This window comes from Elephantulus edwardii, unplaced genomic scaffold, assembly GCF_000299155.1.
Source record: "Elephantulus edwardii isolate Elephantulus edwardi_28Jun2011 unplaced genomic scaffold, EleEdw1.0 scaffold00001, whole genome shotgun sequence".
Taxonomy (NCBI): Eukaryota; Metazoa; Chordata; class Mammalia; order Macroscelidea; family Macroscelididae; genus Elephantulus; species Elephantulus edwardii.
In genome coordinates, this window is record NW_006399751.1 from 46,872,934 (window position 1) to 46,899,201 (window position 26,268).

General features: G+C 33.8%; 1 protein-coding gene across 5 annotated transcripts in view; it reads right to left on the minus strand.

Moving 5' to 3' along the window:
* DYNC1I2 (dynein, cytoplasmic 1, intermediate chain 2) overlaps positions 1 to 26,268 on the minus strand; it is a 73,559-nt gene that overhangs the window by 33,636 nt on the left and 13,655 nt on the right. For 2 of the 5 annotated variants that reach the window (XM_006878843.1, XM_006878844.1), the window contains 2 exons: positions 12,058 to 12,148; positions 5,211 to 5,326 (listed from right to left, as the gene is read on the minus strand). In XM_006878843.1, the coding sequence (XP_006878905.1) occupies positions 5,211 to 5,326; positions 12,058 to 12,148 (207 nt within the window). Of the gene's footprint in view, positions 1 to 5,210; positions 5,327 to 7,365; positions 7,426 to 12,057; positions 12,149 to 12,875; positions 12,894 to 26,268 lie in introns of all 5 variants that reach the window. The other 3 variants (XM_006878840.1, XM_006878841.1, XM_006878842.1) reach the window with 3 other exon arrangements.

Consider the following 26,268-nt stretch of genomic DNA (forward strand, 5'->3'; position numbering starts at 1 on the left):
CAGTCACTGAATCAATCCACCTCATAGAGGGCCTTCCTCTCCTGCGCTGTCCCTCCACCCTCCCAAGCATGATGTCCCTCTCCAAGGACCGGTCTGTCCTCACAACATGTCCAAAGTATGTTAGATGGAGCCTCACTAAAACATATGTATTTGTTCTTTGTGAAGTCCATAGGATGAATTAATTTCTCTGTGTGGGCCTCAGTTTCCTCAGGTGTTAGATGCTGATCAAATTGGAAAATATTAAGGATTTCTTTTTCCTTTAAAAACCTCTTGTTTCTAAAAACAGCAAAATAAAAGAAAAAAAGTTCTCACTAAACAAGTGGAAAAGAAAAAAATAATCCATTTTGAAAAGAGTTTAAAACTTTGGAAACAAGTAACTTCCAGGACTCTATCTGTGGGCCCATGCTCCTGCCAGGAGAAGCCTTTCACCTGCCGAGAGTGAAATTGACTGAGGTCACATGGTTCTAGCCAATTTCATTCACAGTAGGTGCTTTAAGATGGCAAAGCACCTCAGTTCAAAAATAGTACTACCAACTTGGTAAACTTGAAAGAAAGAAGATGGCTAGAAGGGAGAAAAATAAAAAAAGACAGACTAATAATCTACTGTTTTAAAAAGAATAATAATTATTTTAATAAAATAGTAATGAAAGAATAAAAGTTAAATCTCAGATCAACTTTCATCTTTAATTTGGTAATTCACATTCCATCTGCACGAATTAGATTGTACTCAAATTGGGATTTTGCAAATTTCACCTCATGGTGAGTTCTGTAATTTTTCAGATAATTCTTAAGTAGAAACCAGCTAGGCTAAGTTTAAGGACTACTGTATTAAAGCCGTGGGTAAGCACAAGTACAGTTAAGCACAAAGTATTTTCATTATAAAACCTTAATGTCACGATTTTTCTCTAACACTTTGACACACTGAGGAATGAAACTTAATGTGAGAGTCCTAGACAATGAATGGTGTAAAAAGGGCATTATCTCCTTTTAAAAAAAGCGTTTCAAAGACTAAGGATGGCTAATGGTTATCAGAATACAATTTCTATTTTCTTTAACTTATTTATCTTACCCTGTAACTAAAAGGACCACAAAACTGAAGAAGAACCCATTGCTTTCATAAGCAGTATATGCCCAATAAACTCAAGGAATAAATGAAGATTTTGCTAACTTGTGAATGAATAAGCATAAAACTCAGAACTAAACTCATTGCCACTGAGCCAATTCTTACTCATAGCCATCGTCTACTGGGGTTTTCAAAGGCTGCAAATCTTAAAGGGAGGAGATGGCTCATCTTTCTCTTGTGGAGCAGGTGATAGATTTGAACTGCTAGAAAGTCCTTTGGTTAGCATTGTAATACACTGCAGACAAGCCACCTGAATTCTTATCAAATTAAGATTGAAGAGTTGCCTATACAGTGAAGTTTAACAGGTATTGGTGCTGATTAAGACATAGCCATTAGAAACTGGAGTCTGATCATTTATTTTATGGCTTTCACCTGCTATCAGTGAAGAAAAAAAAATTCTATTTAATATCATGGAAATTAATAGCCACTTATTCATGTACTCTTTGCTGATCACTATAAAATTATACTGTTTGGAATCAGAATATCAATTTATAAATAGGCCTATTTGTTATCCTCTAATGAAATATTTTTCTAACTATGAGCTAAAAGATGTATTTTAATACTGTCATGGTCAATACTTGAAGAAAATGATGTGGAACTGAATAGAAAACATCAGAGGGCCATGTGTGTAACAAGGGAAAGGAAGGAGCTCTTTCACAAAACTTTTCAGTTATATATTAGCACCTATGTGTATATTATTGTTAACACTGAAAAGCCGTCTATACAGTGAAGTTTATTTAACAGGTATTGGTGCCGTCGAGTCGTAGACAACTCATAGTGACCCTATGAATGAAAGACCTGAACAATTACATAACTTTCATTGTTTCCCCAAGTTCAGAGTTTCTGGAGGCAAGCTATTTTGGAAGTGGATGCCACTCCTGCTTCCAAGCTTGTTTTAATTGGGAAACTCCACCAAACACTGTCCACCATGGGTAACCATTATCACATTTAAAATAAATCAATCTTTTATTGTAAGTTGCTATTATAAAAGCATGAAAGTCACTACTTTAGAGGTAGCATGAGAAGGAATCTTGGAAACAAGATATATTTTAGAATAATTCCTACTAGTTTGATATGATCTTTGATAAGCTGTGTTTTTCAACTTCAGGCTCATCATATATAAATGAATCAACACTTAAATGATAAAACTGGAAAAATCATACTGTATTTCTCATTATACTTTATATGTAGTAGATTTTCTTCACTGTTAATATTTCCCATAATTACTTTAATTATGAAGTTTGGACAACAATTCCCTAAAGTGTATAGTTTTTGTTATACTTTATAAGTATAGGTTTGTTAATAAGCCTTATAAGTTAATGAACACAAAATAACAGCATAAGTTGTGTCTACATACTATATCAGTGTGGAATGCCTATGAAGGCTATACAAAATCTGTAACATTTTCATTTCTGGAACTTGTGTAAATAATAATTAGAATATGTTATAATCGCTCTGAAACTAAGACTAATCATACTCCTCACACATATTTTCATTAATTACTATCTTCAAGTATTAACACTTGAAAATAATCTACTTTTCCAGTAGATATTTTAGAATGAAAAATCATTCTCCAGACTACGTAAAAGCAGTGCTCCACCAAATATGTATTAAGTATTTACCATACTTCTGGTAATGTTCAGGCCTAGTCTTGCTTTGGAACTTTCTCTGTGGACATGTAAAATTTGGCAGGATATGATGAGGCTAAATTCTTCACTTTGAATATTTTCAAAGTGAAAAGAACATGGGAATGTATGTCTCTGGATCTCTGAATTTATCTTAAAAATGTATCTTTGTCTGTAATGTGTCTCTGGAACTCTGAATTTATCTAAAAAAATGTATCTTAAAAATTACTTTCTTTTCCTTTTTTAAAACTACTTTAAAAATAAAAAGGGGATTTCTCCCTCCCTCACTCCCAGAAAATGCCTAAATTAGGCCTAGCTATATGGCAAGAAGCTGCACAGCAATCCGGTAGGCACACAGTTTGAGTCTACCAGTTGGCTCCTGGGAGAATGATGGGGAGTCTCCTCCTGTGCAATTAAATGCCTCTGAAAACCTGCCGAAGCGTCACCTATAGATCAGTTCCAAGCCAACATTATATAACAACAACATACAGTATAATTTTTTCAAGTAAGTTATATGATCCTGTGTTAGAATTTATATGGATCATAGTAACAAGCAACTGAAGATGCAAATGTCAAACAGGACAACAAGTTTCATATGTGTAAAATTTTGGGGGAAAAAACCCATACTCGAAAAATTTTCTGAAATAAAACATTAACGAAGACAATAGTCTTTTTTTTTTTTCTAAGACAATAGTCTTTGTGCAATAGCACAGCAGTATTATGGGCATTTTCCTCTTTATATCTTTTCTGTATGTTCTATATTTTTATGAAGTACTGGTTAAACCGGGCGGCTCCTTGGAGGCAAGGATTCTGAGGCTTCGTCTGACATACTTTGCACATGTTGTAAGGAGGGACCAGTCCTTGGAAAGGGACATCATGTTTGGGAGGCTGGAGGGACAGCACAGGAGAGGAAGGCCCTCTATGAGGTGGATTGATTCAGTGACTGGGGTAATTGGGATGGGAATGCCAGAGGCAATGCGATTGGCACAGGACAGAGCAGGGTTTAGGGCTGTTGTATATAGGGTCGCTATGAGTTGCAAATGACTTGACAACACATAACAACTGGTCAATAATTAGAAAAAATATTTTTGAAAAATGAGTCTATACTTACAAAATATGATTGTAGATATAAAAGAAATGCTCAAAATAGCTTCAGAATATTTTTCATTTCAAACAATCCAATACACATTTAAAAAATATGATGGTATACCTAAAAATACAATCTTTGAACTATCAGATAAATGATAAAAGCGAATTTTTTTTTTTTAAATTTTATTTTATTATTATTTTGTGTGTGTGTACCATCAAATCAGATCTGACTGGTACAGGAGGATATTGCTCCTCCTTTCTCCAGCAGAGCATCTGGTGGATTTGAACCATGTACTTCTGGGATTGCAGTTCAGCTTCTTGCCACTAGGCCACCAGAGCGCACTAAAAGCTAATTTTTAAAATGAGTCTTTGTTCTCTCATTTTGGCCAAAGACAGACACTTTCATGTGTATCAAATTAATACATTAATAAATAACTCTAATAATTACTACATGCATTTTTATCCATATGGTTTTATCCATTCTGTTCTTTCTAATCAACTCAAAAAACCATCCCTGGAAGCTTGAATCTATCAGCTGCTCTGTGGGAGAAAGAAGGCAATGTCCTCTTGTACAGGAGACTTAGAGTTTCAGTAACCTAGTAGAGAGTCACCTATGAAGGGTTTCTGCCTCCACTACAATGGGTTTCAAATTTCTAAAAGAGTTAACCATGAGTGTTTTATTTTCTGGTAAGGTAAGCATGTCACAACTATCAGAGCTTCCTACCAACCAATGGAGTGGAAGGAATAAAACGAACATTGACATGGTCAAATAAAAAAAAAACACAACCCAATAAACTTACATTAGGAATGTTACCTTGATTTTCTCAAATTTTTTTAAAGTCTAATGGTATGTATGATAATGTCAACTCCTTTTGACAATGAGAAGAAAGCTGAAGGAAAAGTTCAAGGCATGTAATTCACTTCTATGCTCAGGAGCAGAGAAGGAAGGGTTGTTAAGAGTTCATGTAATGATGCATGCACTAACTCAAAGTTGTAAATAGTTTTAATCCTAATTTTATTACTGAACTAATTTTAATAAGCATAAAACTGTAAAGGTCTCATTGTTAAGCTTTACAGCTTCTAAAAGCCAACCGTATGAACAATAACATGATCAATCAATGACAAATTCAGGTCAACAAAATTGAAAACGATAATATAGCTTATACTACCAACTTTTAAATGAAAGTCTAAAAATTCTAAAATTAAAAACAGAGAAAAAGAAATTTCAAAACATTAATTTTATAATGTTTCTTTAAGAAATATGTCAAAACAGATATAAAACAAAAAATAGTAGGAAGAATGAAGGAAAGGGAAAAAAAGTATTTATTTAACATGAGGGCATAAAGATAATCATATTAAATACAATTAGTCACCTTCTTTGGGTTGAGCCATAACTGGAGTTTGAGTCTCTTTTGTATATGTGACGATTTCTCGAGGAGGAAAATCAACTTGAGTAATTTTAGCCATTCCAAGTTTAATAGGTCCTCGTCTAAAGGGAATAAAAATGCTTTAAATTAAACAAATGACACATTTAACTACATCAAACAATGTTAATTTGGAAAATTAGGAATTAAACATTAACATGCATCCAACATTGTAACAGAAATCACTGTTTTAGTCCATACATTTTAAATTAACAACAAACTGACTTTAACACAAGAATTAGAAAGAAAAAAATAAGATATCTGAATCATTCAGGGTGTTTCTTTTCACATTTAAAGAGGCAAATTTCTTAGAGCAAATATGTTGGTGACAAGAAAGCAAAGGAATAGCAATTTCAGAGTGGACTGTTGACAATGGCTTGTTAGAAGAACTTTTTTAAGAGGGATATGACTCTGTATATTTTTGACATTAGAAATAGATGGATCTTATCTTGACCAAGTTTTTCCCTTGGAAAACAGGTTTTTGTTGAAATTGAGTCATATTGCTAATGTAAACTTTAAATATTGTTAAAATTTTAAGTCTTTTATCACTCCATGTCAATACTGTCTATGATTAATATATGGAAAAAATAAGATGTGGATATATTTACAACTAGACTAAGGCAACAAATAGTTTGAATACTAACTTTATTTTGAATAATACCTTTAGAGTCACTTTTGTAGCTAAAGAGAGGAAATAAGGTTTTTTTTGACAGATAGATACACGAAGAAGATAATGGCTAAGGAAAATGGACTACAAAGAATTATTTTTAAAGATTAGATATGTGAGTGACCATTTCATGGTTATTATAGTTGTTGCTGTCGTTAAGTGCCATTCTAAGCTAAAAGAAGTATGCTTCCAACCTCTCTCAGAGTTCTGAAAAAAGTAGTTGGTTTACAAGGATATATAATAAAGATACTTCCACAATAAAATAACAAATAAAACACTGGAAATGTATGTATCATTGGTAACAACTTTTAAACTAATAAATACTGTACCAAAAGATAGAGATTAGAAAACTTAAAAACTCAATTTTTACTGTCTCATATGTAAACCATAATAAATAAATCCAACATATTTTCTACTTAAGAATAAAGCATAATTAAGTGGGAAAATTTAAGTACATCTGAAATAGTCTAGCATTCTAGTAAGAAAATATAAACAGAAATCTTTATATTCTGATTCTTAAGATATTAAGTATATGAAAAGTAGATCACTCACATATCTGGAGAAAAATAGTCAAGCCAACAACATTAGAACTAAGTCACTAACTTGAGTGATTTTATGGTTTAGTAGACCAAAATCACAATATTAAAAGAATAAATCTTGAATCAAAGAAAATATTCCAAGTTTTAGGGGTAGGAGGGTAGGAAGAAAATACCTCACTTATCCAAATGCTATCTTTACTGAGAATAGTTAATAGGTGAGAAGAGCCTCTGTAGAGTCAATACAGAGATCTACTAATGGACCAGAAGCTCATATACTTTTCTTGTATGTCTTAACTTACTCTTGCTTTAAGAAACAATTCTAACAGGTGTGGTCATATGCTTCAGAAGCCACAAATTATCAGGGGAAATGAGGTAGCTGAGTTAGGTACAATGGCCCCAACAAACATTTGTAATTTGCATTGAGGGTTGGAAAACACGGATGAATGAATGGATGAAAGTAATCAGGTGCCACTGGGAGAGATCACTAGATCTGCTTTTGTACCTATTAAAACCTTATACATGATAGGTGAATTTTAGTATATGTGCTGCCGAAGCGAGCACGATAGGTGAATTTTAATAACCCAGAAAAGGTTCTATTATGTGTTAGATGCATCGGGGAAGTTTTTAATACATCTTAGAAAAACTTGGAGTTAAAATACAGAAGTAGTAAAAAAAAAAATTGCCTACTTAAACGGGTAGATTTTGGACACCTAGAAATTCACATATGTAGAATAGTTCCATAATTAAAGATACAGGATAAATGAGGTGTCACGGTAAAATAGAATTTTTCCTAAATATATGGTACATGTTAGGCTCTTTAAGAAAAATACAATTAGCACAGTTCAATAAATACTCAAATAAACCATAAAAGAGGGAAGGTAATAAATCTATTCAATACCCCAAATCGGAATCTGAGTGAAGCTGAAGAACTGATGGATCTGTATCCCAGTGCAGCGTCCTAAATGGTTATAGGACAACCATGAAGCATTAGCAAAAAAAGGTCATAAGTTAGTTAAGCAAATACATTCTACAAATAGCTAAAGTATTGTTTACAACTGAAAACAACGTTGTGGTTAGTAAGAAACAGACAGAAAACATATTATGCAATGTTTTAGTACATGCACTAGGCATAAATATGGTTAAAGATATAAGCATAAATCCCTAAACAGTAAAAAGATTTAGTGTTTTCAGGTTATGAAAACTATTATAACAGATATGGGCAAGCAAAGCAACTAACAACCAAAATTATGCATTCTTTACGGACCATAATAGGCCAGAATATAAAAGAATTACAATTTAAGTTTCGTAATAAAAAAAAAAAAAAAACAGTAAAAAGTCTTAGCTAACATAATGTAATCTTGCCCAAAGCATTAAATGTGTGCAGGAAATTGTCATATTGGTAAAGGAAATGAGTCAACACATAAGCCTTTTGGTACGAAAACCAAAGACTATTCCATTGGGATACAAAATGGCTAAAGTTTCCAAAAGGTGACCCTTGTGTAATTTATGGGTTAAGCACTGCCTTGGGCTTTACATGTCATCTGCTTTAGAAAGTAACTAAAGATTTCTGTCTCTAGGAAAAAAAAAATAGACTTTCCCTGGAAAAATGCTTTATGTTCAAAGGATTTACTTTATTTATATTCTATTGGAGAAGATCAATCTTAAATAAATGAACAATTGTGTTTTAACCTAAATAATTTACATGAAGTCTTCTCCACTTAAGCCAAACTTAGCGATTACTAAAAAAAGGGCACTTTCCCACAATGGAATTCTTTAAAGTTTTCAACATAAAAAATAACTATGCACAGTACTGTATGAAGCTCATAGATACATTAGAAAGCTATCCACATTGAGAAATTTCATTTTTGTCAAATATATTTCTCACTTATATAAGTACAAATTTTAAATCATTTATATAGATGATGTTGTCATATGCTGTCAAGTTGCTTGCAACTCATAGCAACCCTATGTACAACAGCTCTATATCCTGTTTCATCCTGTGCCAATATAAGTTATAAAATAATTATATATAAATTTTTTAAAAAGTTTTAAAAACTCATATTATTTAAAACAAAAACTGATCTCTCTTTTTTAAACTGGTGCATACGATGTAATAAACTGAACGAACTAAACAAGATAAATCCTCCATTAAAAAATATATAAAGATCTCAGAATTTGTACAGGATTGTGTGTATGCAAAGAAAGTAGCCAAAATGAAGATATACTTTGCATTAAGTAATAAACAGCTGCAAATTTGGGCTTTGTTTAACCAGAAGATTCTATGAGATGTTATCCAAGGAATGTTCTGTCTACCGCCTTTATGTTATGAGAGCCTTAGCTGTTATCAATGACATAAGGTTCCTTGTTGGAGATGTCATTTTAGTTTAAAATCAAGTAAGACCTCAACATACAGCCAATATATTGAAGAATACATCTGATTATAGCTATTAAAGGCCTCTCTAGATACATGAAATAAAATTCAAATATAATCCCAAAGCCTGAGAAATAAACTGATCAAGAATAGAAAAAAGGAATCAGGGCATGGAATATTCAATTGAATAACTGACTTTTAACTTGAGAGAAGACAGAATTGAGAAAATGAACTAGAAACTTAATAAAATACAATTTTCTCAATTTCTAAAATAGAAAAAGGTCTCATGTCTGTTTATTTATTTATAAATTAACACAGGCCCAAAAGAAATTCTTGATACTTAGAAACAGTGATTCAGACATGGTCAGGTAATATATTTGGGAAAGTCTAACTTATCTTTTATTTCTTGAGTATACTACTAATCCTACAATGTCTGGGCCAATTAATCAAGTTGAATGTGTAGGTTGGGTATACTCAAATTCACTGTTTTCACATTTAATCTTTTAAAATGCCATGTATTTAGAAATATCATTATTTTACCCGCAATATAACAATGCTAATTCTCTCTCCACTATGGAATCTGGAAATGATTTTGTGAAATCCATAGTTTTACACACAAACACTGAATTCACTCAGTTCTCTTGAAAATTACTGTTTCAAAAGAGTCTATGGTCTTAGAGGAGACTAACCACATGTATTAAGATTAAAAAGATACAAGGATACTTCTTTCAAGATGAGGATATTTCCCTTCACTGTTAAATGTAGAAGAAACTTTGTATTCATTCTCTAATAAGAACAGAAACTAAAAAGGATCTTGCTTTAATATTTATCATTTTAAAAATCTACACATTATACTGAGAATTTTTTAGCTGAATGAGTAATTAAAGACATAGTCATTAGAATTAAAAGTTCTAAGAACTATGAACAGCTTCTTTTTTACAGCAACATATATTGTATTTGACACAAAATAAGCAATCTGATGAATATGTTTGACATGAGTAAATAATTTTCTTAACAGTATTTATTTCCTTTTCTAATTTACAATATTCTAAAGCATCACTCTAATTTCTGTGTGGTCCAGGTAATTCAGAAGAACATATTTTAAAAACCAGGAACTTATTACATAGCACTTTTGAAAATAAACCTATTGATACTTGTTGTTGTTGTTGTTATGTGCCATCGAGTCGTTTCCGACTCATAGCGACCCTATGCACAACAGCTCTAAACCCTGCTCTATCCTGCGCCAACTGCACTGCCTCTGACACACCCATCCCGATTACCCCAGTTACCGAATCAATCCATCTCATAGAGGGTCTTCCCCTCTTGCGCTGTCCCTCCACCCTCCCAAGCATGATGTCCCTCTCCAAGGACCCGTCCCTCCTGGCAACATGTCCAAAGTATGTCAGACGAAGCCCCAGAATCCTTGCCTCCAAGGAGCAGCTTGGTTTAATCCTCTCCAAGATGGATCTGTTTGTTTTCCTGGCAGTCCAGGGTACATTCAGTACCCCTCTCCAGCACCACAGCTCAAAAGCATCCACTCTCCTTCTGTCATCCCTAGTCATTGTCCAACTCTCTGATGCATAACAAGCGTGTCGCTCCCTGGTGGTCTAGTGGTTAGGATTCGGCGCTCTATTGATACTACATTAAAATAATCTTCCTTCCCACTGATATTAAGAATTAGAAATGAGTTCTGAAATTAACATAGTATTTGCATAACAATAAAGGGCAAGATTAAGTAATTTAATAAATACATTATGAATTATTTTTATTATAATAAGCAAAGAAATAATACATACACACATACAGAAGTATGAAACAAGTAAATTAAGCCCTAAAAATAAATTTAAATAAATCTAGTTGTTAGTCTACAATATCTATTTTATGAGATTATTTCTAAAAATAAAAGTTTTTCATTTTTAAAATAAAAATTACATCATTTACATAGTAATAGTATTGCTTAGATTTCAAAGAAATCTATACAGAACATTGTTTGAATGCACACTTCAGATTCAAATTGGTGAGCCTTTCTGTCTTGGCAAGGTGTGGAACACAGCAGACTACTAGCTTTAAGGCTGATAATTTGAATAGATCTGGCGTTTTATGGGAGAAAGATGAGCTTTCCCTTAAAGATTTACAGGCACAGGAACTGGATAAAGGGTCCCAATGTGTGAGAATTGATTAAAATCAGTGAGTCTGAGTTCTGAACTATTAATCTTAACCTGATTATTTAGAGACGGATTAAAGTACTGAGCTTGTGAAATTATTCAACCTTCCAGTTTCCAATCCTCATTTCATTTTCTTGTCGTCTTCTCTAGATACTAATAACCTGTTTGTTTTTCCATTATTTAATCAAAGGGCTCAGCACATAAAAACAGGACACTTCTGTATGCTTCACCACTTTTTAAAAGATGTGTTAGGAGATTTTACTGGGTATACTGCCCCAAAATAAGGACTCAGAATCAGCTCTGGATTTTGACCAGCTATATTGAATCTCATTTTAACTCTATATAATTAAAAAAGTATGATATTATTAAAGAAGAATTTGTTCTTATTATCATGTACAACATAATAAAAATAATAACTTTTCCCAATGTGATCTTTAGAAGAAAGTGGAAAGTGGAACTTTTGAAAAACAAGTGCCAACGTATGTGCAGACTCCTAAAATGAACCTGAAATACAGTTTTACAATGCAGATTCAAGTTCAGGATAACTTGACAGTAAACATTCTCAGAGCTCATTTTGTGATTATTCTTTATGGTTAGTACTTTATGCATTATTATTGTCTCTTAATTAGGACAACTAGTGATTTAATAGAACATAATTGAAGTGCCTAACTGAATTGCTTAGAGTTTCAATTACTGAATGGGGAATTAAGCACAGCAGAGAGGTTTATGCCATTTATATCTAAAACACTCACATAATAACGAAACTATCAAGTTAGTTAAAACAAATTTCAAATACGTTAACACCTCCACTTTTAATATAAAATTTTTAGTATAAATCAGATACTACTAAATACTGTATTAATCAAGCATGATAGTCAATACTGTAAAAAAATTTTTCCTGTTACAATATTAATATGGATAATATTATATACCAATTAGATTTCAAAATATTAGGATTAATGCAATATAATTTTTTAAGAGTTTCTCTAAAATTCTGATAGCTTGGACACAAAATGCATTCCATTATCAAAATATTTAAAGTAAATGACTGTACCTAGATCCCACGGCGCCATCTCCAGAGTCCTGGCTTCCAGCTTCACTTGGTGTGCTCACAGATTTTGAAGATGGAGACATAGGAGGAGGGACTAAATAGTGAAATAGACAGGTATCCGCTGTTACTACACGGAGAGGTTGCTCAGCTTATGATGTTTCAAAAGTAATTTGACATGAAGTAATTAACAAACGGAAAAATAAAATGGCAAACCAAAAAAAAAAAATACATGAATGAAAATGAACAGTAGAAAGAAGAGGGAAAAGACAAAAGTTAACAATTCATGCTGAAGATTCATGCAATTTCTCTGGCAAAATGCATTTGGCTTTATATTAAAAAAGAAAAAAACCAAGACAACAAACCAGGATTAATGGAAGGATGCATCATCTTCATCTCAGTCATCACCAAATATGGGCCCTAAGTTTCAAAGGAGAACATTCCTTCTCCCCTAACTTCCTTATTTTTAAGGTCACCAGATGATAAGTAATATTCAGAACTACTGTTAAAATTAGAATTCTGAAACATGCTTCACTAAATTTCTAGTCTTCTAAAATTTTTTAATGGTAACATTTGTCTAATAATTTTCTTTCAAATATTAATTTTTAAAATTATTTTATATTCCCTCCAGATGTACACAAATGAGGCCAATTTAGAAGTGACTGTGGCTAAGGAATGACTCCTCTAAAATGTCCTTTAGTTTCCAGCAATCTAAGTGAAAAATGCAAACAGGCCACAAAACAGCATGCCTTCTAGACATGATGCATTAACATAAAGTGATGCATGCAACTTAAACAAGGCAAGACTTATGGTAACTTCCTTACCCCAGTATTCAGAAAAAACTGAAGTGTACAGACAAAGATACAGACACCCAAAATATTCTTAATCCCTTCTTATAGAAAAATACATATTTTTCATAGTATATAAAGCAAACAGCAATGTTTTCCCCAAAACTGTCAACTTTAAACATAACAACAGCTGAACATGCATATTTCGTGCTATTACTTTGTAAAACTTTTTGATTACCACTGCAGGGAGTACAGAAGGATCATCACTGCCATCTTCTGGTTAAATTTTACTATAAATGACCCTAAGCCCAAGTATTTTTTAAAAATAATGATTCAATTTACAATAGTAAGTCACTAATACATTTTATGTTGAACTTCAAACTTTTTTCTTCATAGTCTACCCAAAGGAAAGTTCTAGTAATATAAGACCTATCTATGGAAAAACACATGTAATGAAAAGTTCCATTTTTTGACTCCTCAGTCCCTGAACACTTAAAAGTTATGTTTAAATGTTTACACATGCTGCAATAAAGAATGTGTTTGGTTATCTAACAATAGATGGAAATACAGTATGATGAATTACATCTTGAACAGAAATACAAATATAATCATCTTTAATTTTTCCATGACAAATCATATCATTAATATTAAGGGTGTGAGAATCATTGTTAGATGTTTCTTGAGATGGTGTACTATTAAAAACATAATTATTTCAAATTTTGTTGCTAAAGCTCTCAAAAAATTAGAAGATTATCTGATATGAAGATGGCACAATGCGAGGTGTTCCTTAGCTTCTCATAGGGTGAAGTTATCTGTCCAACTTTTACTGTGAGGCTTCTCCAAGTCTAAGTTCTTACTGATAGAAGAATAAAGAGTAATATCTAACACTTGCTTACCTACTGTGGTATAAGCATGAATAAATGTTCATTAAATTATAGCAATGTGCCATAATGTTTTCATATTAAAAATTTCAAAAGAAAAACTCCATATTTTAATGACATCTTTACTTTTCTATTTAGGAAAAGAATTTTTCCAATCAAATATATGAGGAGGATTGCATGGAGACAAAAGAATATTCCTACAAATATAATTATTTATGAAGACTATAATTATTTTTCTCTATATTTTCCCCATTTGACTTGGAGACTCAGTAAGTTCAACAATACTTTCTCTTTCCTTTCTTATAGTATATGTCATCTCAAATTCCTTACAGAAACAAGATAAATATTACTATCACATACATAAATACATTAATTTCTCTCAACAGTTTAAAATAAAAATTACCAAAAACATACTATAGTTAGAAAAAATGTTCCTCCCAGAACTAAATTTTTTCTGTCAAAATACAGTTCTTGAGCCAGTGGATAGTGAAGACTTAAAAAAAGGCTGTTACGTTATTATTTAACCAACCAATTTCATCTTGCAATAATGTATATTACAGAACGGGCAAATCTGGAAAGAAAAATTACTGTCATTGAAATGAAGAAAATAAAAAGGAAATGGTAGCTGTTATTTGGTAACTACCACATGTTAATCCAATTAGTCTAGAAAATAAAAGGATATACTAATTGCACAATAAGGCAGTGACACTAACTCCCAGACTTCAACCAATGACCTGGGAAGTGAGTGAAAAATGAAAGCATGAACTCAAGGAGGTAAATGAAAAAACAACTGAGCAACTCATAGCCTCTCATATTTCTGAGGGGGAAAAAATGTAATTAAATTAGAATTCCTTCCACTCTGTATTTCTATATATAAAATTGCCTATAGTTAGGGTTTAATTTGTACAAAATAAACTAGTACATGAGTATGAATAAAACTGAGCATCTTAGAAATTTAAAGCCAAGATAATGATTTTTTTTTTCTGAGAACAAAGGGGAAAATACGAAGTAAACTGAAAAAGTCACATAATGAAATTCACAGGTTATATAAGTAATATTGAAGGACTGTAATTATTTAGGACAAAAGCCAACCAAAAAAGGTCTTCCCTGTCAACCTAGACCTTAGTTTTCTAAGGATATAAAATTAAAGTTGCTGCATTTTGGATAAAAACTTCAATACTTTTAAACTTGCAAACGCACATAGATCCAAAATTAAAAGTAAGTGTGGGTCAGTCACTCATAATTTATACAGAAGTTTCAGAGATGAAGGATAGAAATGGTCAAATATTGTCTAAGCAGAAGAAAGGCTCTCAGAAGACTAATGCCAGGGGCTTTTGCCAGGAAGAAGGACTTTCAAAAGGTAGCAAGAACAATGAAATCGAAGGAATGAGCTTCTCAGTCCAAGTTATGAAGTCTTTTCTATAACTAATCAACTTGATACTTAAGTCAAATATACCCATATAACAGTCATGCCCCCTTGTGGATATAAGTCTCCTAGGCTAGAATATTAACATTTAAATAACTTTTTTATGCCTCATTCTTTCTGTCCTTTTGAAAAATGTTCCATTGTATTTTAACTCTGAAACATTAATCTGTCCTTCTCCTGTGGCTTCTTTTCCTTATGATGAAGTTTTAATATCCATTATGAATCAGATAGATATAGGGACAGAAGATGTCCTCAGGTTGGAAGGCATTAAAAATGCAGCTTGGAAGGAGCTACAGTCTCATGGTAGAGTCTACCTTAATAAAGCTAATGGAGTGAAGCTTTTAACCAATGAAGGATGATAAGACTCCAAATGCAGAGAAACAGCTGCAATCATGCACAAATAAGTGAACTAAACACATAATGAATTTAGGAAAATTAGAAGTTGTAAAAAAAAATTAAAGAGAACACATAAAGACAAATATCCTAAGTATAAGTAAGCTGAAATGAACTGGTACTACTCATTTTTAATCAGACAATCAGATGACCTATCATGCCAGGAATGAAGAGAAAAGAAAAAATTTCAAGATATATCAAGTACAATGCTCTCAGTGATAGGAAAACACCTAAACAAAAGACCTGTTAATACAACTATTGTTAAAATACACAAACAATACATTCCAAATTAAAAGAAAAACAAGTGTCCAACCTGGATTGTGCTGTATCATTTTAGACTATTGTTAGAGCTGAGCTGCCAACTCAAACGCAAGAGGTTTGAATTCATCAGCAAGCTGCTCTGAAGGAGAAAGATGGGACGATCCCTCTCATGCAATTTACTGCCTCTGAAAAGCTGCTGGAGGGTCAGCTATGAGTTTGTTCTGACTCGACGGTATACAGCACATAGCAACAACATGACTGTCAAGAAAAGCTTGTCACCAGTCTTCAACTTAAATAATATAAACTTTATTCTCACTTTTAGATAAACATTGGGCATAAATATTGGTTCTTAGGGTATACACTTTAAGAATTATGAAATAAACTTAGCCAAATTCTCTAAAAGTAATAAGATCTTCTTTCTAAAGTTTTTAACCTTTCCCAGGTTCCGTTACAATGGTAAATCTGTCAATAAGAGATGGAATAGCTTAAAATAAAATCCTCAAAGAAAGGAAAAGATGTTTAGATCTGACTTCAAAACTTAAATACTAAAATCTTAAGTACAATATTAGCTTCACCTAAGAAGGGACAGCAAATTCATTTGAGAAGATTCCTTTTTTTGTGATTTTAACAAAAGTTTACAGAAAATGGGATTTTCATTCATACATTGTTGCACATTTTTCTCTCTATCCCCCTTCAGTCGCTTCAGTTTACTTTCTGTAAAAAAAGAAAAAAAAATCATTCCTTGTTGTTTAATTTCCTCCTTCATTCCTCAGTCCACTTCACTGTTGTTGTTATGTGCCGTTGAGTCGTTTGCGACTCATAGCAACCCTATGTACAACAGCCCTAAACCCTGCTCTATCCTGTGCAAATCGCATTGCCTCTGACACACCCATCCCGATTACCCCAGTCACTGAATCAATCCACCTCATAGAGGGCCTTCCCCTCCTGCGTTGTCCCTCTACTCTACCCAGCATGATGTCCCTCTCCAAAGACCTGTCTCTCCTTGCAACATGTCCAAAGTATGTCAGACGAAGCCCTAGAATCCTTGCCTCCAAAGAGTAGCCTGGTTTAACCATCTCCAGGATGAATCTGTTTGTTTTCTTGGCAGTCCATGGTACATTCAATACTCTTCTCCAGCACCATAGCTCAAAGGCGTCAATTCTCCTTCTGTCCTCCCTAGTCACTGTCCAGCTCTCTGATGCATAACAAGTGATTGCAAAGACCATGGCCTGTATCAGGAGCACCTTCGTCTCCAAAGAGACACCATTGCTCTTGAGTACTTTAGAGAGGTCCCTAACAGCAGACTTTCCCATCGCAATACGTTTTTTGATTTCCTGGCTGCTGTTGCTAAGAGTGTTGACTGTGGAGCCGAGCAAACTGAAGCTGTGAACAATCTCAATCTCTTCGCCATCCATCCTGATGCTACCAATTGGTCCGCTTCGCTACGCACCTCTTATTCTGGATTGTGGTTATACAAATAATGCCTAATCATATATTCCTTTAAAACAGTTCTTTCCTTCATCTGTTCCAATATAGTTTCATTATTTATCCTTTCTTTTCTTAGTTCCCCAACTCCCATGTCAGTCCTATTTTATAACAATGGTGTTATGCAGTATTTGTCCTTTTGTGACTGAGCTATTTCACTCAGCATAATGTCTTCTAGAGTCACTCATGTTGTGTAATATTTTATCAGTTCCTCATTCTTTGGTGCTGCATAGTATTACACTGTATGAATCTACCATAGTTTTTCTATCCATTCATTTGTTGATGGGCACTTGGGTTGCTTCCATCTCTTTGCTATTATCAATAATGCAGCAATAAACATGGGTATGCATATGTCTGTTTGGGTGGCAGCTCTGGTTTCTTTAGGGTATATTCCTAGTAGTGGAATTGCTGGCTCAAATGGTTTTTCTAAATCCAACATATTGAGAAAGTGCTAGACTTCCTTCTATAGTAGTCGCTCTATATTATTCTTCAACCAGCAGCGAATTAGGGTTAAAATCTCTCCACAACCTGGCCAGCGTTTGTTGTTTGCTGCTCTGTTAAATTTTGCTATTGCTATTGGGGTGAGATGATATCTCATAGTTATTTTATTTGCATCTCTCTGAGAACTAGGATTTTGAACATTTCTTCATTTGTGTGTTTGCCAGCTGAATGTCTTCTTTGGTAAGTGTCTACTCATAGCCTATGTCCATTTTGTGACTGGGTTGTTTACCTTTTTCTTATTAAGGTGCTGTAGTATTGTACAAATTTTAGATTTGAAAAGTCTTTGAAAAGACTCTTAGTGTAATGTTAATGCAGATCAAGCTGTGTCAATCTGAGTTAACACTGTTAACGTCTTTAAATTATTACAATTTCAATTAAGTATTATGACTTAAAGAAAAGATATCAGGCTTTTCCCACCCAAAGCATACTTAAAATATTTAATGAATGTTCCCTTCTTGCATCTAGCTTCACCAGATTTGACAACCAACAATTACAGACAACTAAGAGCCTTCAAGTAGTTTATAAAGTATAAATTGATCTTTGATCAAGAAGACACTATTTTCTAAAATTATCTTTGTTGTAAATAATGCTAAGTAATATATTTCCTAAAAAGCTGTTTTATTAATTACTGATAATCTATACCATTATGAAATGGTAGGAGATGAAATATGCTGCTTTCCTCATTCCTTCTTTAATAATTAGATACATGAAAAATTTAAATAGAAAATGTTTTAAAAACCCTTTAATTAGCCAATTATACCCACTAAAGAATTCTTTGTAAAAAGCAATTACTTATTAAATTATTTCTCCATGGTTTCATTTTGCATCTATACTCACAGAAAAAAAAAATCCAAAAACAGCAAAAGGAAAGGGAAGAATTTTGAATTCACTGAAGTTTAGTCTAAACAGCTACATATGTATAAAAACACAATATTAACACCAGAAGCTTCATTTCAACTGAAAACACTCTTTTCTAGTTCTACTATATTATGGTAAACTCAATTTGTTACTGCCTAGACTCAGATTATTGGAGGTTTTTATCTTAATTTAATTTTTCCCAGAGTCAATAGAATGTAAAACAATGATAATTCACAATGGAATACTAAACATCACTAAAAAAAAAAATCAAGAATTTGTGAAATACTGCACAACATGGATGAATCGAGAACAAACTGTGCTAAGTAGCAGGTCAGTCACAGAAGGCCAATTATGGTTAAAGACTACCAACATAAAAAGTCAAAACAAAATGTCAATGAATAATTAAATGAAAACCTAATATGATGTTAAAACATCCACTCAATTAAATTTTAAAAATTAAATAAACTATAATAAATTGCTTCCTTTGATTAAGTAAGCCAAAATTTGGCTAAATGACTTATCTAGAACACTTAACTGTTTAAACCATCCTATTGAAATTCCCATTAGATACAAGGTCCTAGAAAATCTAGCCATAATCTCTGCCTACATCTCACATTTCCACTATTCTACTCTCTTATTAATTTAATGTACCACATACTTAACACAGCCTAAAGAAAAGTCAAGGCCTACTTCTCAGGGACCCAGTAATCCTCCTGTCTGGAATGATCTTCTAGACTCAACCTTTGCATTGTTAGCTCTTTCAGGTCATTTGGATGTCATTTCACAAGTAACTCCCCTTTTAAAAAAAGTCTTCCTGAAAGACCTTGTCCCAACATTGCTCCTAGTTCATCACATCAGCATAAGTACCTGTCTTCCCTACTACAATACAAGCACCAAAAAGAGAAAGGTTTTTATCTGCATTGTTCAGTAGTCCACACATAAATAAGCCTGTTTTAGATTGTTGTTGTTGTTAGGTGCCATCAAGTCAAGATGATCCATAGTGACCTGATGAGCAGCAGATCTGATCCCTGTCCTATCCTATGCCATCCTCATGCTTCCTGACACATTAGAGCCCATTGTGGCAGTTACTGTGTCAATCTACCTCATCAAGGATCGTCTTCTCTTTTGCAGACCCTCTACCTTTGTGAGCATCATGTCCTTCTCCAAGGACAGCCCCTCCTAGCATCATGCCTGAAGAATGTGAAGCAAAGTTTCATCATCTTTGTCTCTTAAGAGTATTCTAGCTGCACCCTCTCCAAGACATATGTGTTTATTCTATTGGCTGTACAGTGCTCTTCTCCAACACCACAACTCAAAGGCATCACTTAATCTTCTGTTATCCTTATTCACTATCTAGCTCTAAGATGCATAACAAGTGATCTGAAAGACCATGGCCTTAATCAGATGCACTTAGTCCTCAATCTGACATCATTACTCCTCAATAATGTGGAGAGACCCTAAGTGCAGACTTCCCCGTTAACACATCTCCAGATTTCTTGACTGCCCTGGTACCCTAGGGTACCAAGGTTGTTAACTGTGGATCCAAGTAAGACAAGTGTGTCTCACAGAAGGCTTTTAATGAATATTTTTTAACTCAGTAAGAAGTTAACAAACTAAAGATAATCAGAATAACTACAGTAAGTAGAGATCTTGGATGGTTCTAAATGGCTGAAATTATAGTCAAATTTACGCCATATTCCAATTCACTTCAATCTAGACTATATACTCCTTCCATAGTAATTTTGTAATCAAATTAGTCATGAGAGAAATGTTGGGTTGTTTTTTGTTTAAAAAAAAAAAAAAAACAAAAGTTCCTAGAGAGAAAAAAAAGAGTTACGACTGCTAAGAAGAGCTCTGATAAGACTATCTTCTTATATGGAGAGTCTTTACGAGATCTCTTAATAGTCATGTCACTCTCTCATTCCAGTACTCTCCCACCTCTCATTGTTAGCTGTACCCTTGTACTCCATTAAGTCAACTACTTGCTATTTCTCTAAGCACACCTTAGCCTATTTAATTATCAAGTGTTCGTTCTGTTTTCTTCTTGGAAAGTTCTTTCCTTTTCCATTTTTGTACATAAAAATTATACAAATCCCAAAGCATAAAAAAAACAACATCTCAAAGTCCCACAACTAACATTTATCAATAAATCAAAAGTTTTGAAAACAATGTTTGTTTTACTATAATTATTCTGCAACTTTGTCCATGTGTTTGAATAGCATATTCCTAGGTGTAAGAAATACGTATTTTATCATGATAAAAACTAAAGAAATGCACACAGGTAAGAAAAACGGCAACAGAGTGAATTATATTTCTTTTATTTACATTTGGTTGTATTTCAACATAGAGCTGTAAATCTAACATACAACTTGAACCTTGACTTACATCCAAATTCTAAAGAAAATGAGGTCTATATATTTTTATTTTTGCTTCTGTCAGGATTATAATAACGTCAAGATACTTTTATAGATCACTCAGAATCTTCAGCACATGAATGGAATGGCCTGGGCTTTATACTTAAACAGAATAAAAAGCATTTCTCTATCCAATGTCAAAACAGAACAAAGCAAAAAAGGGCTCAAACAACAAATGGCAAAAAGTACTGCGGGATGGAAAACTAGAAGTAAAGAGAAAAACAATAAGAAGATAAAAAAAAAAATCAATGGAAGGAAAGCAAAACCCAGTAACAAAATTATATGGTTGTATGAGAAATGAAAGGTAAACATTAACTAATCTAGCAATGTATAAAGAAAGGATCTCATAACCTAGCTATTCCAGATTTTAAGGTTCCTTTTGTATTAGAAAATGAAGGCATATCAATATAGTAAAAGAAAAAATATGATCAATTCAAAATATGAAGAGATCTATAAATGTGTTGTATAATGTGAGTGGTTTTAAAAATGTCTGCAAATTCTTTGTGTATATAAACTGGATTTTATGGCTTTCTTTGGTGAAGTGTTAAGTTTGTGCATAACTTATTCATTCTCAGACATCCTAGATGAAATGCTGTAAAAATTCTGAAGCAGATCTGTGAAGTGACCCACAAGGACAGGAACTAAGCCCTCCTACTGATAACTAACAACAACTTTGCCATCTATGCGAGTGTTGGAATGCAAAACCTTTCAATCAAGTCTGTAGACGGCTTCTTGTGGTTGTGTCCCATTGAGTTGTTGAGTATGACTCATAGTAACTGTATGGGCATCAGATCTGAACTTTGAACTATCTATCCTATGCCATTCTCATCATCTCTGCCACATTAGAGTTCACTGTTAGAGTAACTGTGCCAATCTACCTCATTGAAGGTCTTCCCCTCCTTTGGTGACTTTTCTGAGCATGATGCTTTCTCCAAGAACCAGCCCCTCCATAAATATGTCCAGAGTATGTGAGATGAAGTTTTCTTCTCTCTAAGAATCATCGTGAGTGTACTCTAAGATATATATGTTCCATTGCTTGGTAGTGGATGGGATATTTAGAGGTCTTCTCCAGCTGCACAATTAAACGGCATCAATTATTTTTTTTTTGTTGTCTTTACTCACTGTTCTACCCTTAAATGCACAGAAAGTAACTGAAAAAAAAAATCATGGCTTGAGTCAGATGCACCTTAGTCTTTATATAGACATCCTTCCTCTTAGCACTTTGGAGATATCCTTGGCTGCCAGCTCTAACAATGTAAATGGTTTTTGGTGTCCTGACTACTAGTACTAAGGAAGTTATTGACTGTGGATCCAAGTAATATAAAATCATTGACAATTTCAATCTTTTCTCCATCTATCATGGTGTTGCCTACTAGTCTTTTTAAGGATTTCTGACTTCTTGACGTTGTGATATAATCCATACTGAAAGCTGTAGTTCTTTATCATTTACAGCAAGTGCTTCAAATCCTCTTCACTTTAAGCAAGCAAAGCTGTGTTATCGGCATAATCAAGGTTGTTCAGTCTTCTGATCCGACGCTGCATTCTTCATAAAGTCCAGCTTCTTTAATGATTTATTCAGCATAGAGATTAAACAGGTATGGAGAAAAGACACAACCCAGATGCATGCCCTTCTTGATATTAAACCACATAGTGTTGCCTGCTCTGGACAACAGCTTCCTGGTGTAGTTATAGTATAGGTTTAGCAGGGAGGGGCACAATAAAGTTTGCTTGGATTTCCATTCTTCTCAATGTTATCCACAATTTGTTATAATCCACAGAGTCAAATGCCTTTGCACTGGCAATAAAACACAATTATTTGTTTTTTACTCCCTGCTTTCAGCCAAGACACATTTGACATTAGCAATGGTATCCCTGATGACACAGCCTCTTCTAAAGCAGCCTAAATCTCTAGCAGTTCTCTGTTGATGTACTGTTCTAGACTTTTAAAAATAATCTTTAGGAAGATTTTACTTAAATGTGTTATTAACGATACTGTTCGATAATTTCCACTTTCTATTGTTATTGGCCACTTTCAAACAGACAATCATATGATTTACTATGCTGGGAATGAAAAACTGAGGAGAATGGTATTGCATTCCTAGTAAAAAAGATTATTTCAAGACCTATCCAGAAGTACTCACAATGACCTCTCTATGAATGATAGGGTATTATCTATGCACATACCAGGAAGACTTGTTAATTAATACAATTATTATTCAAATATATGCACCAACAACCAAAGTCAAAGAAAAAGAAAGATTTCTTCCAATTTCTGCAGCATGAAATCAATAGAACATGCAGTCAAGATTTATTAAAAATAACTGGTGACTGGAACACAAAAGTTGGAAACAAGGAGAAGGATTGCCAGTTGGAAATGTTGAGCTTAGTTTTAAAAATGAGGACAGAGACAGAATGACTGAATTTTGTATTATCAATGATTTATTCATTGCAAATACATTTTATTTTTATTTTTTTTTAAAGTGATGACTATACACATGGACTTTACCTGATGAACTGGACAGGAATCAGATTGATTAAATTTGTGGAAAGAAATCATCAGAGAAGCTAAGTACAAACAGTCAAAACCAGATCAGGTGCAGATTATGGAAAAGATCATCAATTGCTCATATGCAAGCTCAAAATAAAACTAAAGAAAATGAAAACAAGCCCACAAGAACCAAAATGCAATCTTGAATCTACACAGACTGAATTAAAAAGCTATCTTGAAAATAGGTTTGAAGTACTGAGCATGAATAATCAAAGACCAGATAATTTGTAGAATGACATCAAGGATATAATCTACAAAGAAAGCAAGTTCTTGGTTATTACAAAAGAAAATATCAAAATTGATGTTACTAGAGATTCTGAGAATTGTACTCAAATGTCAAGAAGCCAAAACTAAGGGGGAAATGGCCAAAGTGAGGGAGATGAATAGAAGATTTAAAAGACAGATTGACAAAGCAAATGATTTTAACAGTATGTGCAAAGTGCTAGAAGAAAACAAAAAGGGAAGTACCTGCTTAGTATTTTTCAAGCTTAAAGAACTGAAAAACAAATTTAAGCCTCAAGTTGCAATTAAAGGTTACCATGAATGATCCAGCAAACACAAAAAAAAAGATGGAAGGAATACACTGAAATACCGTATCAAAAAAAATTGGTTGATAAGAAATCATTTCAGGAAGGAAAATATGATCAGGAACCAGTGGTGATGAAGGAAGAAGTTTAAGCTGCATTGAAGGCATTGTCACAAAATAGATCGCAGAAATTGATAGGATACCAATTGACATGTTTCAAATAACTGATGCAGCCCAGGATGTGTTCACCAGTCTATGCCAAGAAATTTGGAAGACAGCAGCTACCTGGCCATCTGATTGGAAGAGATCTATTTGTTTGCTATTCCTCCCCTATTCCCAACCACAAATGTGACCCAACAGAATGTAGCTGCTACAGCTCTGAAATTCTAAATTGAATCTCATGACAGTCACTGAAACAGCACCACTCAAAGTTCAAACCTGCAGAAATTGTAAGAACGTACTTATTGTTCCTATTTCAAAAAGTGTGACAAGAAGAATTAGAAAATTGAAATAGAGTATGTCCCCAAGTTGGAAAAGACTCGTAACTGACCTTCCAATGGGTTTTTGAAGGCTGTAAGTTGCACAGGAGGAGGTTGCCCTTCTTTCTTGTGGGGAGCCACTGGAAAACTTGGACTGCCAAAGAGTCACCTTTGAGTTAACAGTGCAACTCCCTATGAACTATGCTACCAGAGCTCCCTTTATAGAGTAAAAAAGGTCTAGTTCTAGGCAATTTCATTGTTGCATTCTACCGATTTTTTTTTATTCTACCAAATTTTTAAGGAATAAGTAACACCTACCTTTTGCAAGCTGTTTTATAAAATGGAAAGAGGGAAAGGTGTTCAATATATCTTAAAACTATAACCATGATGGAATGAAAGTGGCATAATGGAGTGGATGGGGCCGAGGGAGAATTGTATAACAATGAATTTTTTTTTTTTTTTGCTTATCAAAGAGAAAAGGGAACTAGGGTGAAGAATAGGCAGGGAGGAAAGTGTGCAACGATGAATGAATGTAAATCCAAAGTCTCTGTAAACTTTCATTACAATAAATAAAATTTTTAAAAAAACAACCAAAAAACTATAACCATGATGGCTAATATAAAGTGGCAATGTAAGAAAATCACAGGCATATTTCATATACACAAAAATCTTAAATAAAATGTCCTAGAGTCAGTTTCAACTCAGCAACATTTCAATGAGCTTCCAAAGCTATAAATCTTAATGACAAGAGATTGCCCATCATTTTACCATTGAGTCACTGGTATATTCAGATCATTTGTTGCCTGGTTTTTGGTTGGCAGAACAACATGTTATGGACCGTACCATATCAACAATCTGCATTATGCAGATGACACAACTTTGTTTGCCGAAACTGAGGAGAAATCTGAAGCATCTGTTGTAGAAGGTCAAGGACTGCAGTCTGCAATATAGATTTAAGATCAAAATGAAGAAGACAGAGATTCTCACCACTGGGCCAATTAGTAGCACCATCATAGAGAAGAGATTGAGTTTATTAATAATTTCAGCTTGCCTGGATCCACATTCAACAGTCTTGGCACCAGCAGTCAGGAAACCAAAAGATGAATGACATGGGGAAAATCTGCTATCAAGCACCTCTCCAAGTTGCTAAAGAGCAACGATGCCAGTCTGGAGACTAAGGTGAACCTGATTCAGGCCATAGTCTTCACACTACTAGGGATGACAGATGAAGAATAAATGCCTTTCCGTTGTGGTGGTGGAGAAAAGTATTGAATATACCATGGATTACCAAAAGAATAAACAGGTCTGTCCTGAGGAGGGTGAAACCAGGCTGCTCCTTGGCAGTGAGGATTCTGAAGCCCCGACTCACATGTGGCCAGGAGAGACTAGTCCTTGAAGAAGGATATCTTGCTTGGAAGGGTGGAGAAGAAGATGCAAGGTGAGACAGACTGACACAGTAACTAGGGTAATGAGGGTAGGTGTGTCAGAGACAATGAGACTGGCTCAGTATGGGGCAGGATTCAGAGCTGTTTTTCATAGGGTAGCTAAGAGGTGCAGGCACCTTGATGACACAGAATAACAATCAAATTTTGGGAACTCTGGTGGCTTAGTGGTAAGGAACTGTACTGCCAACCCAATAGGATGAGGTTCAAATCCT